The 15,091-nt window shown below is 37.1% G+C and overlaps 1 protein-coding gene across 18 annotated transcripts in view; it reads right to left on the bottom strand.

Annotated features, from left to right (window-relative positions):
* The window catches only part of ROBO1 (roundabout guidance receptor 1), a 1,128,624-nt gene that overhangs the window by 782,941 nt on the left and 330,592 nt on the right, over positions 1–15,091 (bottom strand). For 3 of the 18 annotated variants that reach the window (XM_072738109.1, XM_072738107.1, XM_072738100.1), the window contains exon 1: positions 1,432–1,956. The exons of 14 other annotated variants lie outside the window; for them this stretch is intronic. In XM_072738109.1, coding sequence (XP_072594210.1) covers positions 1,432–1,540 — 109 coding nt within the window. In that variant the 5' untranslated portion in view covers positions 1,541–1,956. Of the gene's footprint in view, positions 1–1,431; positions 1,976–15,091 lie in introns of those variants that run through there. One more of the 18 variants, XM_072738095.1, reaches the window with a different exon arrangement.

Below are 15,091 nucleotides of genomic sequence, written 5' to 3' on the forward strand. Positions count from 1 at the left end.
GACAAATTAAAGAGGAAAGAAAAGGAAAAAGAGAAAGGAAGACGAAATGCCAGTAATAACTGATTACTGAAAAATTTGACTGGAAGCTGAGTAGTTAAATCAATACTTTTCCAGCTTGTGTGGCTTCCAGTTCCCACTGATCTATCCATCAGAGCATTCCAACTCCTACTCAAGTCAGTAAAACAGAACCAAAAATTGGCCAAAGACATGGTTGAAGCAAAAGACATAAGCTTAGCAATTAGCTTTAAGGTTACTTAGAATCTTCTGGAGGAAGTTCCTGTGAAATAAGCTCATTGGCATGCCTCCTCTGAGCATTCAATGACATATAAGTGAAGTTTTCCAAACAGATTTCTGGGACCATTTCTGTATCTCTTTTTTGAAAGGAGACTTAGAAGAGAGGAAAACTTCTACTTCTAATGTTGGAGAAGAGAAATATGGGTAAGCTTTCCACATGCACACATGCACACACCACATAGAAGTGGGGCCTATGGTGGCCAATGGGATGGCAAAGAGGAGAAAGGACAGATCTGGCCAATTAGCTCAGAGGGAAACAAATGTCAAATCCATTTCTCTCTCCTCCAATGATACCAGAAACAGATTCACTTCTAAAACTACAATAGTGGGGATCCCTGGGTGGCTCAGTGGTTTAGCGTCTGCCTTCAGCCCAGGGCGCGATCCTGGAGTCCCGGGATTGAGTCCCGCGTTGGAGCCTGCTTCTCTCTCTGCCTGTGTCTCTGCCTCTCTCTCTCTATGTCTATCATGAATAAATAAATAATATCTTAAAAAAATAAAACTACAATAGTAATTTAAACACTATATGCCTTACGTACATATACAAATTTAATAGCATGATTGTGGAGGTCTTGGATTTTCGTAGGGAGAGAATAAAGAACTGACTGTCTGCAGAGTGGTACATTTATCAACCTGCAACTCCCAACTATAAAGAATCAATTCTTAAGTTATTCAAATCGAAGCTCTCATCACATTTGCCACTTCTCATTTTTCTTTCTCATTACCCTCAAAACAAAATGTGTATATGTAGGAATGTTATTACACAGCTAGCACTTGAATATCAACAAATGTCAGCAACACATTTGAACTTTCTGTACAAGAGGTGACATTAATTTACATATATGGCCTTTGGATCTATCTGCTCAGTCTTTATAAGCCTCAGGAATTGTAAGAGTTAACGAGGAAAGCCAAGCAAAAGTCTTGCAATGAAATCCAGAACAATATTGCAGATGTGTGGAGCCTACAGAAGGTGGAGGCCATTTATTCTGCATGCATATTTAATGTGTAAAATTATTTTTAAGTCTTAAAACAACCTCTTGGAAATGCTGTGAACTGCAAAGCGAGGCAAAGCCGATCCATTCTTAAATAAAAAGAAGAGAGATAGAAATGCACCAAGAGTAAAAAATCCCAGTTACTCACGATTCTTTTCACCTCTCCACCTTGACCCAGCCTTCATTCTGCCCGAGACACCCACAGGAGAAGTTATTTCTGCCATCGAGAGCAGCAGCATCAGTAACAGCACAGCCATGCCAGGTAAAAATAACCTCTATGGAGAGTCCTGTCACAGCCGAACCTGAGGCTTTTCCTGGGAATAGAAACCTGGAGCCAATCCTGTCCTTTCAGTCAGCAGAAATGCAAAAATGCTGTTTTCCCCATACATTTTAAAAAAACAGGTACGTTCTCTTCAGGCTCTCCATTTGAATTATGCAGGAATGTTAAAAAAATTAGAAAAGGATGTAAAGCCTTCCTCTATACATAAGCAAAATGTCAGGAGAGATAAGCTGACAATTTTCTCTGGTCTCTGCAGCTACCAGTTCCTAACCTGCTCCTGCCAACTCTCACTTCTTCCAAATGTTTGTCAACATTTTTCATAACATGATAACAAGAAGAAGCTGAGATTTCAGCATTTTCCCACCTACCCATTTCTGTACCACAGATTATAGTACTTGATGAACCTGAATATTTAAATTTGGCACTGCTAACACACCTCTTTTCAAACAGAGGTGGTTGTTAAGGAGAGGAGGAAAAAAAACACACTTGTTCTCAAAACTCTATCTTAGCGTCTTAGAGAAGGGATTAGATATATAAATATCAGCTGGTAAGGCGTGATAAAAATACCTCTGAAAAAAGGGAGTGGTAAACAATCTATCTTTCCTACTTAGCTTGTACTATGTTTTTTTTTTAATATTTAGAGAATTCTATGAATAATGTCAAGAGACAATCGGCCAAAAATATCCCAAGTCCAATGGAGTAGGTTAAAATGCAATGTACGCTGCATATTCAAGGATTATCTACATTGTAGCATATACACTCTTTTGCTTGGTAAATACAAATGGGTATATCCTATCTCTCCTGTTTCCTGCAGGATTATCTTTATCACCTTATAAGCTGAACTGATTTTTCAGCAAATTGTACTTCTCTGTTTTACAAATAAGTCTATTCCTATGGACAAATTGCAATATTGTCGATTATTTTGCAACTACACTGCAATGACATAGGAAGCTTGCCTTCACTTCACGGCCAAACTGATATATATATTTTTTTAAATAATAAAAATAACTTCATGCTCCTACGAACATTATAGAATAAACTACATTCATTTATTTTAACAAGCATATAAAGCTATTTTAGGATGCTGCTAACCACATAATAATATTCTACAACCTGACCTACATCCACAGTGAAATGGCTCCAACAACTGCCAAAACATATTTCTAGAACACATTCCTGAGAATGTACTATTTACTGTTGGTCCCTGCACTGCAGCAGAGGAGGAGGAAGAAAACAAGTCTACAGCAGCCAAGCAGATCACATAGCTTGAGGAAACAGGAGGGGTGGAAGACAAGAGGGGGAGGTGGGGACTGGGGCATGTGCAGAGAAAGTTCCAAGAAAGATGGTAGCCACCACTTAACTTCAGCTGCGAGTTGCCGCCTCCTGGAGTGCCAGGTGTTTCAAATTTTCAGGAGAAGATAGGAATTCAGATTATTATGAGGAATTGCCTCAGTTTTAAAGCAAAAACAACATAACTCTAAACATTTTAACTAGTCCTATGACACAGAGCATTCTGAATGTGGTTCAAACATAAATTTTCTAGACTCTTTGATTCAAGAAATATTCTTTGAGTTTCTATAATATATCAATACATCATGAATAGTAAATATTCATATACTAATCTCACAGTTTAAAGGGAAAGCCATCTGTAAATGAATAATTTTTCATGCGAGATGTTTGACAAATGCAGTGAAAATATATATGCGATTTCTGTGGAATCACAGAAGAGAAAATAATCTGATTGACCAGGGCCACTAAGAAAGGCTTTTTATTTTTTCTCATTCCTGTTATGACTCATCAAATCTAGCCATCTTAGGAAACTCCCTGTTCTCTAAAGGACATGAACTTCCAGACTGTCAGCTCTTTTTACATATTATCTTTCTACTTGAAATAACTTTCTCCCACCACTCTGTTGTATAATCCTATAAATGCTTAACAGCTGAATACAAGTTTATCTTCTCAGACTTTCTCAGGTACAATTATCCATTTCTCCCATGAAGTATTCACCTGGAAGTAGAGATCTCAACAGTTATTTTAAAGGTTAGATCTCTGTGTGTGTGTGTATGTGTGTGTGTGTGTGTGTGTGTGTGTGTGTGTTTTCAATACCAGGTATATACCTCATTGTGGACCTGATGGTATTATATTTTCTTTATATCCCTACATTCAGCAGTGATTGCTGTACACAGAAGAAACTCACTAAAAGTTTGAACTAGATGGTACATTTTTCCAATGTTATGAATTTTAATTTGAGTTGGTAAGTCTTAAAACTAAAATGTAACTCTTTTAAAAACAGTAAAGATAACTTCTTTCATGCTCTGGACATGTGTTTATTTATATGTTGTCATCTGCTTTCCTTGGGCATGAGTATTATAAGATATTACAAATAGGAAACTATACTTATAATTCTTCTCTTTCAGTTAAAGTCAGTTCTAGGGGTGCCTAGGCGGTTCAGGCAGTTAAGTGTTTGACTCTTGATTTCGGCTCAGGGCATAATTTCAGGGTTGCGAGATTGAACCCATGTTGGGCTCTGCACTGGGTGTGGAGCCTGCTTAAGAGTCTCTCTCTTTCCCTCTGTCCCAACTCCCTTTTCTCCCCCCATCTCCAAAAAATAAATAAATAAATAAATAAATAAATAAATAAATAAATAAATAAATAAAAACTGTAAAAATATAAAGTCAATTCTAACCATTAAATAAAAGCACATCTTAGTCTCCTATGGTCTACACTGCACCAGTAAAAGCTTAAAACTTATATTGTATTAACTTTTATGTGGTAAGAATCAAGAGTTCAACAAAGGGGGCAATTATGGATATGGGATATGCCTTTACTTATATGCTATCATTTGCTTTCTTTGGCTATTAGTATTACAAGATGTTACAGATAAAAAGGAAATCATAGTTACATTCTAAGACTAGCTTTCTAATCTGCAGACATATTCTAAAACCAGCTTTCAAATATGCAAACTTTTTAACAGAAAGGCACTGAAGATTATCAGCAGATGGGCCTAGTCTGCTCTAAAATTACAAATTGGTACTAAGCCAGTTATTTGGCAGTCACATCCTAAATTCCCCATGTCCACAGCTATTTCAACTTAAGACATCAAATAGTCAAAGTGCATTTCTCCACCTTTTCTTCCTTCCTTTCTTCTCCAAGCACTACCTCCACTTGGCTGTGCAAACACACTCTGGTCTGAGCCAATCGAGTTGAGCAATCTCATTTTTCCTAAGTAAAAGTGATCAGTCAACTAATCAAATAAATCAATCCTGAGTCAAGGAAGTTAATGGGAGCAGTCAAAAGACTCCTATTATTCATTCATTCAACTAATATTTTCTGAGCATCCAACATGTGTCAGGTACTAGGCTAATTACTGGAGCATTTATAATAAGTCAATGGATGTAGTCACTTCAGGGAGCTGATATTCCAGTGAGTGGAAAGAGATACCATATACTACTACAATCTAACCAGTAGATACACACTTTTATTTTATTTATTTTTAAGATACATACTTTAAATTGCTTCTGCAATGAAGTGAAAGAGAAGATTTTAAGTGGGAAAAGCAGAAAATAGTTCCAGCCAGACATAAAGCTTATGTAAAAATTTCTCAGGCATAAAAGAGCTTGGCATATATTAGGATGAAAGAACAGCTAGGGAGATAGGGGGAGACCTTTTCAGTTTGGGTCCTGGAAGCTACGTTAAGAATATTAAGAATACATTAAGAATATTAAACAATATTCTAAGGGACTTTCACATTAAAAGGTTACTCTTCTTTCAAGAGAATAAGTTGGAGGGTATCAGGATGTAAGAGGGAAGACTAGTTAGGAGACCATATTCTTAGCGAGTGATAACAGTGCCAGAAATAAAGTAAAATAAATAGAAAATGAATAGATTAGAAACACATTCTGAAGGCAGAATCAACAAGATTGGCTGGTGAGTCGCACATAGAGAGTGTGGCAAAAGGGGTTCCAAGGTTGCTGCTGGCTTCTGGGATGCTGACTTCTCCAACTTATTCTCTTGAAAGAAGAGTAACCTTCTTGGGGTGGAGCTATCTAAGTAGACCTGAGGATCAAAAGTGAAGAGAACAGTCTTTTGAACTTAATATTCTCCTCCTCCTCTTCCCTCCTTCCTCATCTTCCTTCTTTTACTTTTTTGTTGCATAACTTTCCAAAACATCACTCATTTCAAACCAAAAAGGGAAGAAATACTGAAATTTGTGTGAGAAGAAAAACATACCAATGTTTTTCTTATAAACAACATATACAACAAACATATAAAATGTTTGTCTTATAAAAATAAGACCTTACCCCTAGTGAGAAATGGTACATTTGTCCACAATTATGTAAAAGTCTTAGTTCACATATAAGGCAGATTTGAATTTAAAAAAGCACAATGGTTACAGTGTGCTAAATGGACCTGAAGGGGTGAGAGTTCTAATCGGGACACCAGTGAAGGTCTATTGCAGCAATACAGGCAAGATACGGTAATGGCCTAGGGTATCTGGTTGTGGAGATGGGCAGATGCATAGATTTAAAAGACATAAAATTGATAAGACATGCTGTTGCTCTATGGTTGGGAAACATGTATATATAATGTCAGTTATAGACAGTCTCACCCAACCATGAGTAATATTAGTGGTCATTCTTCAACTATAAATCAATGATAGTATCAATAACATGTGAGATATCCCCATACCATATTTTACAGGATAAAGCACTTGTCTAGAGGATAATATCACAACTACAACTACAGATGCTACTAAAAGATACATTTTTTCCTATAGCACTTTGCAAGTTTTTTAAACATTACCTCCATTAATCCTCAAGCCAGTTTTGTGAAATTAGTCTGATTGTTAATAAATACATTTTTCAGTTAAAAAAAAGAAAAACAACTGGTGAGTAGAAACAAATAAACTAATAAACAAAAGCCCCTGATGTTTGGAAGGTTAAAATACTTCCCAACATCAAAAATCTAGACTAGAGTGATTCCTGGGTGGCTCAGCTGTTGAGAGTCTGCCTTTGCCTCAGGGCATGATCCCAGGAATCTGGGATCGAGTCCCCCATTGGGCTTCCCACAGGGAGCCTGCTTATTCCTCTGCCTGTGTCTCTGCCTCTCTCTGAGTCTCTCATGAATAAATAAATAAAATCTTATTTAAAAAAAGATCTAGACTAGAAAATGCCAGAGTTCCTGTGGTGGTTTTAAAATATTCCCACAAATTCTTTAATATTCTTTCCTTTCCGGAAGTGAACATTAATTCCCATTCCACAGTATAGACTGGGATGCTGTTAAAAATAAGGTTGAAGCAATGGTGTGACAATGAGATTAGCTTGTAAAAGACATCGAGTTTTTCTTTTTGTGCACATTCTCCCTCCTTTTGATCATTTACTCTGGGGAAGCCAGTTGCCATATTGTGAGGAAACTCAGGTAGATTATGGAGAGAGGCTCAAACAGCAAGAAGCTGAGGTTGGCCGACAATCATCTGTCTGAGCTGATGGACCCTGATGCCTGCAGCCCTGGCTGCCAGCTTGATGGCAACCTCACAACACCCCACCCTGGAACCACCAGCTAAGCTGTTCCAGCTTCCTGATCCTCAGAAACTGTATGTTTGTTGTTTTAAGCTGCTGAACTTTGAGGGTAATTTATTACACAGCAATAGATAATGCCTATAGCCTGAGTCACAACAACCCACTCGTTTCTTTTCATCACAACTACTTCCAAAATCGTGATTTTGGTGCCCACATCAGCTTCCTTGTAAAGGCTGTGGCTGCACCCATAACTCCAGTCAACCGCATCACTTTCTCATCTCTTTCTGTGAGTGAGGTCAGGTGAAAATATATGAATTTGAGGGACATCAACTGAAAAAATTCTATTTTAATCAACAATATAGATTTGTGTTTTTTATTTTGTTTACTTGACTAGCAAAGTATTTTTGAGAATTTGCTTTTGCATGTGTTTAGAATGGTAAATAGTCACTGTTCCTAACTGTCTCTAATTTTCCACTCCAGCTAGATGCCCATGCACAGTTAGGCTACAGGTCTAGTTTTGGAACATATTTTATAACCGGATTATTACAAAAATGTCATCATTCTCCTACATAAAATTCTCTTTTTTTAAAAATTACCTTCCCCAGTTTTATTGAGATATAATTAGCATAGAACATTGTGTAAGTTTAAGATATACAGTGTGTTGATTTAATACACTTACATATTGCAAAATGATTACCACCTTTAGTTAGCTAACACCTGCATAATGTCACAGAATTACCATCTGGTTTTGGTGGTGAGAGCAGGTAAGATTTACTCTCTTAGCAACTTTCAAATCTATAATACAGTATTATTAACTATAATCACTATGCTGTACATTAGATCCCTAGAACTTATTCATCTTATAATTGGAACTTTGTATTCTTTGATCAACATCTCTCCTTCCTCTCCTGCCCCTGACAACCATCATTGTAGTCTCTGCTTCTATGAGATTGATAAAATGCCCTATTTCTAAGGAATCTCTGTCCATTGGGTCCTGAGGACAGCATCAGACACATCATAGACCTCAATATCCCCATTTGATAATCCACTGGTATGAGTTTCACCTGGGAGGAATATCAATGTGGAACAAAAACTGTGAAAGGTGGTGTTCTCAATTTTTTAAAACTTTCTCCAAGAAGCCCGAAATCCATCTGTGGCCCCTGCTTTTTAGAACGACACCAATGAATTTCTTTCTATGTCTGATGAAAGAGGACTCCCCATTTCTTAAGAGCATTCCACCCACTGCTTTTTTTTGATACCACATTACAATAATCAGTAGTAACCTAGCACATTAGAGAAGGGCAAGAATTTAAAATTCTTTTTTTAATATTTTTTATATTTTAAATATTTTATTCAAATTCAATTTGCTAACGTCTAACATCTAGTGCTCATCCCATCGAGAAAACTTAAAATTCAGCCACAATTAATTTTATATCACCTTAAGTGGATTCCACCAATTTGATCTATAAAGATATATGGGGGCTAAAAAGACTTTTGCAGAAATGATTTCATTGTGTTCCTAATGCCATGATCAATGAAAAACATGTTCAGCCATGACAGCATCTCATTCTTTCCACTAGTAATTAGAACAGCTATTTATACATAGTCTCAGTAATTGTTTAATTGGATGAATAAATTAACAAACAAATAAAAAGAACTGTTTTATGCAAATAACTTTAACACCAAATTTTAATTGGACACATGGATATCCAAAATAGGCTACTAGCAAGCCTGAAATTCTTTTAGTATATAAATAAGAATGATAGTTACATACATTGACAGATGTGTACAGATGCTGTTGTCCTAAACAGATATTAGACAGAACTATGCCCATCAACTCATGATTTAGTTAATTAGACAGCAAGAAAACTTAGAAAAATGAACAAAACCACAAATGAATCAGGTTCTAAAGAATGAAAGACACATTTAATGCTAAAGGGGTCTGGAAAATAGATTAAGTATAAAGGAAATGTGTACAGGAAGTTTTAACATAAGCAGGATTAATATTAAAAGTTCATCAAGGACAACTGATGACCAGTGTTAGAATATTTAGTACGGGAGTGAATAAATGGGAAACAGAGACTTGAATGTGCATTTGTAAGGCCACATGAAGGGCCCCCCTGTGGCTGTGGCTGACACCCTTTATAAGAAATCCACAGTGAAAGGCAGGTTAGTGTCACAGAACCTCCAATGCTGATTCAAGGAGCATTGAGTTACATCTGAGAACAAGGAGAAAATGTTACAAGTTCGGAGCAAGGCAGTGTGAGGAAGAGGCCCACCGCCATCAGGGAAAGGTGCAGCCTCAGCAAATTGATAGATCCTTAATGTTTAATTGGACAAACAAGATAATATCCTAGTCATGTATTTTTCTAATTTTGTTTTTTTAAGTAGGCTCCATATCCAGTGTGGAGTCCAACTCTGGACCCTGAGATCAAGACCTGAGCTGAGATCAAGAGTCAAATGTTTAACCAACTGAGCCATCCGGACACTCCTTTTATTTTAACATTTATTTACTTTTTTTCTTTGTTCTGTATTTAATCACACCTCTTACATGTAGGAATCACCCGGCTGTCGTATCATAGGTTTCTCTTTCCTGAGTATTCCGAGTTCCACCCTCTACAGGTTTTCAAGTAGATTCTAAGGGTATGTCTGTATAAATGAAAACTACAGTTTGAACACGGTAAGAAACTAAAGAGTGTCTTTAACATTGCTAGTGTCTGGTGAGGTCCACTCTCAGAACTCTGGGTCCTTCTTGCACAGAGTTTTAATTAAAGTGAAAAAGGCAGGGATCCCTGGGTGGCTCAGCGGTTTGGCGCCTGCCTTTGGCCCAGGGCGCAATCCTGGGGTCCCTGGATCGAGTCCCGCATGGGGCTCCCAGCGTGGAGCCTGCTTCTCCCTCTGCCTGTGTCTATGCCTCTCTCTCTCTCTCTCTCTCTCTCTCTGTGACTATCATAAATAAATAAATCAAGCTTTAAAAAAATAAAGTGAAAAAGGCTTATTTTGAATTCCAAGTCTGTGGTCTGATTTTCTAAAAGTGTAATGCTATGAGAGGGTTCGGGTCCACTAACTGGCAATTGACAGGGAACTGATGTTAATCCTGACACTTCTCTGGAAAAGGCCTTGGGAAAAAGAGACTGCAGGTCAGCCATAGTGCAGGAGGCATGATTACACCATGGTCAAAGCCTATCTGGCATTTAGGTTTGCATATTACTGATTAAGATTTTTCTTAAATACAGTAATTTTCAGGCTAACTTTTGGAAGACTAATCTTTTGAGTCTGGCCTTAAAACAATTTCATAGTGAAATAATAGAGCTATGACTATCCATAAGATACATAGTACTTCTAGTATTTCCAATTCTTATCCGTAAAATGCACTACTGGCCTTCTAATAAACCACGGAAAAGCATGACAGCATTGACAGAAAAACAAAGATTTCTGCTGGAACTTAAAAATAAATACTCATGAAACTAAAAACCAAGTGCGACTTTGCATGACATCAGATTTTATTTAACTCATTCTAAAAGTATCAGTGTTTTCCTACATGAACAGGTGTTTCAGAATTCACAATATTCTGCACTTTTAGTATAGTAACAGTCAAAGCTCTAATTTTTATCACTGACAGAAGAATTGAGAGGTTTATATACATCGGAATATTGAGTAATGGATATTCATGAAAAAAGAGAATGCTTCATTCAATTTAATTTTCCAGTTATGAGAACAAACTAAAGAATCTTCAACTCATGTTAGTAAAACCTCTCTATGATATGTCTTACCAATATATATTTAAGCTAGCATACCAAATTCAATTTTCCATAGCTGAGGTTCTCATGGTACCTGAATGTCATCATGTTCCTACACAGAACTGTGAATGTGTCCACTGATCAAAACTGAAGGCACCCCTGAAAAATCGATGGTAGTGTTTGCAAAGATGAACGCAGCAGTTGCTGTCGATCCTAATGATCATTTACATGTTGCTCTGGTGATCCTACCCATGAATAAGTCGAGTCTACTTCAACAGGACCTGACAGTGGATTAGCTTTGTGATTCATTTTGACCAATGGAATGCAGCAAAAGTGACATGCCTGACTTCTGAGGTTGTGCCTCTGCTTTTGTCTTCCTGGAACTCAGCCTGAAGTCTGCCACAAAAGGCACCTGGTCTCTCCTACTGGAGGCTGAAGGGCCATGAGGAGATGAATGAGGCATCGTAGCCAATACCTGGCACCAGGTGCCAGACAACAGCAGGCACAGTGCACCTTCCACCACAGCTCTTAGCAGCAGTGTGTGTTCTGCATGTAAATCCATACTTTTACCTTACCTTCTTTTGGCCTGTATTTTCTGCTCTGTAAAATGAGGGTAACGATACTACCTACTTGTAGGTGGTTGAGAATATTAAATCACTAAATGAGTAAATGCAATGAAGCATCTTAAAACATTACTGAGGATAAAGCAAGCGTTAATAAAATGTTAGTAAGCAATACCATTATTGTTGTTATTGTTGTAATTTTTTAAAATTTTCCATTTTAACTATTCTTTTAAAGATTTTATTTATTTATTCATGAGAGACACACAGAAAGAGGCATAGCGCGCAGAGGGAGAAGCAGGCTCCCTGCAGAGAGCCCAATGCAGGACTCGATCCCTGAGCCGCAGGATCACACCCTGAGCCTAAAACAGATGCTTAACCCCTGAGCCACCTCGGCATCCCTGTTGTGCAATTTTTATTTGTCTTTTACAAAAAAGAAACTGAGACTCAGAGAGATCACATGTTTTTCCCAAAGCCCCAGAGCTGTGGAACTAAAATCCAGAACAAGACTTTTTGTTCCAGGATCCAAGTTATTAAGTACCACACATTTTTGCATCCACTCCATGATCTGTTTTATTCAGGATACAATGTGCTAGCCATTGTGGTCAATGAGTTCAAGGAGATAATATCGTTAATATTTTAATTACCTTAGTATAACAAAATCAAGATTTTAATATGACTTGGCACAACATGGCAGGCTCTCCCTCCCTGTCTGATACTATCTTCTATGACTTCTTTCCTCCTACTCACCCTAGATGTCAACCCATATTTTCTGTGCCACCTCTGTGTGCTGTTCTCTCTGATTCTGATGACCCTGCCCTCCTGTTTCTGTAGTAACTTTTAGAGTTACTTCTACTACTTGGCTCTGACTTGAATTTCCTCTTTTGTGAAGGTCCACTTCATCACTCTTTGAAGGCTATTAAATATTCTCTCTGCTCCTAGAGATATTGTCAACATGTTATTGCCAAAATGATACATGTTTTAAAAGTCTTTGTTGACTTATGTGTTTCCCATTAGATGATGATTAAGGCAGGACCATGTCGTACCTATTTTTATATTCACAGATCTCACTAAATACCTAGTAGAGGAGTGGATTCTTGTGGTACAACCCATAACCATTTGGGTTCATATATCTCTTTCTTATGTTCGTATTTTAATTCATCTTGATGTTCCATTGTGAACATTTCCACTTGAGATTCTAGAGGACCATACTGGATTAATGCAAAAACCTGGGTTTAAAGAATCAGATATGCTTAGACCAACTCATCTGTTTTTAGCACTGCAGCCTTGGACAAGTGGCATAAATGTTATGTCTCAATTTACTTCTGCACAGTAAGGAAAATAATAGCAGAATTCATTTATGTGTATACATATATGTGTATATACATATATATATTTAAGTGCGAAGATGAATTGCATAGATGCATGTAATATGCACTCAATATGTAGTAGCTTAATTTTCTGTAGAAATCACTATGGTTAAGAAAGACTTTATGAATGAAGCTCTATTTTGCTTTATTGTTTTCACATGTGTGAAAGAGGTCAAGTTTTGTTCTCTTGTCCTAAGAACACTAGTTTAGTTTTAATAATAGTGCATTCACTAGAGAGTCCAAGCATTTATAAGAAAAATGAGCTGTTAGCAGACTCAGAAAATAGTAGAATTGAGCATCTACATATTTTCAATCAATGTTTAAACTGATAAAATTTATTTTTTTTTATAATCCAGACTTGTTTTTTTAGTATACTTATTAATATAGGCACAGCAAGGGGCTCCTGGGTGGCTCAGCTGGTTGGGCAACTGAATCCTGGTTTCAGCTAAGGTCATGCTCTCAGGGTGGGATCCAGCCCCAACTTTGACTCTGTACGTAGTAGGGAGTCTACTCCTCTCCCTCTCCCTCTGCTGCCTGTCATCACCCCCTACCCCCTACTCATGCACATGCTTTCTCTCTCTCTCTGTCTCTCTTTCTCTAAGTGAATGGATTGATATTAAAAAAATACAAGCACACCAAGACAAAAACTCCTGACTGTACAACTATGAAAAATGCAAATCTACTAAGAAAGACCAAAACTAACAAATGCCATCAGCTACAAAGTATGTTTACATTTTATTTTCCCTATTATTATTATTTTGTTCTTGAACAAACATGGCATACAATCAATTTAAAAGTTAAGATACTATCAGTAGAAATAAAATAATATAATATCTAGGAATAAATTTAACCAAGGAGGTGAAAGGCTTGTATTCTAAAAACTACAAAACACTGATGTAAGAAATTGAAGATGATACAAATAAATGGAACTATCCATGTTCATGGATTGGAAAAAACATTGGACATTGTTAAAATGTCCATAGCAGCCAAAGCAATTTATGGATTTAATGCAATTTGTATCAATATACCAACAACATTTTTCACAGAACTAAAACAAACAATACTCAAATGTGTATGGAACCACAAAAAAACCCAAGTAGCCAAAGCAATCACGAGAAAGAAGAAAAAGCTGGAGATATCACAATTCCAGATTTCAAAATATGCTACAAAGCTTAATAATCAAAACAGTATGGTATTGGCACAAAAACAGGCACATGGGTCAATAGAAAAGAACAGAGTTCAGAAATAAACTCATGCATATATGATCAACTGATCTACAACAAAAGAGACAAGAACACACAATAGAGAAAACAGAATCTCTTCAACAAACTGTGCTGGGAAACTGGACAGCTACATGCAAAAGAATAAATCTGGAACATTTTCTTACACCAAAAACAAAAATAAATTTGAAATGGATTAAACACCTGAATGTGAGACCTGAAACCATAAAACTCCTAGAAGAAAACATAGGTAGTAATTTCGCTGACATTGGTTAGAGAAACATATTTCTGGATATATCTCCTCAGGCAAGGAAAACAAAAGCAAAATTAAACTATTGGGACTACATCAAATAAAAATCTTTTGCAACAGCAAAGGAAACCATCAACAGAATGACAAGGCAACCTACTGAATGTGAGAAATATCTTCAAAAGATATATTTGATAAAAGGCTTATATTAAAAATATATAAAGAACTTACACAACTCAATGCCCCCAAAAAACCCTCTCAAATAACCTGATTAAAAAATGAATAGGGGACATGAATAATTTTTTTTCCAAAGAAGACATACAAATGACCTACAGGCATCTAAAAAGATTCTCCATGGCACTAATCATTATAGAAATGTAAATCAAAACCACAATAAGATATCACCTCCCACATGTCAGAACAGCTAAAATCCAAAAGAGAGGAAATAACAAGTGTTAGTAGGAAGTACAGAAAAAGGAACCCTCATGCACAGTCAGTGGGGATACAAACTGGTGCAGCCACTATTTCTATTAAAAATAGAATTAGGGATCCCTGGGTGGCGCAGCGGTTTGGCGCCTGCCTTTGGCCCAGGGCGCGATCCTGGAGACCCGGGATCGAATCCCACATCAGGCTCCCGGTGCATGGAGCCTGCTTCTCCCTCTGCCTGTGTCTCTGCCTCTCTCTCTCTCTCTCTCTCTCTCTCTCTCTCTCTGTGACTATCATAAATAAATTAAAAAAAAATAGAATTACCACATGATCCAATAATTCCACTACTGGGTATTTACCCAATGAAAACAAAACCAGAAACTAACAAAGAGAAAAAAGACACAAACGAAAAATCCCAGACTCTTAAACATACAGAACTGGTGGCT

The sequence above is a fragment of the Vulpes vulpes genome, chromosome 15, assembly GCF_048418805.1.
Source record: "Vulpes vulpes isolate BD-2025 chromosome 15, VulVul3, whole genome shotgun sequence".
In the NCBI taxonomy this organism is placed as follows: Eukaryota; Metazoa; Chordata; class Mammalia; order Carnivora; family Canidae; genus Vulpes; species Vulpes vulpes.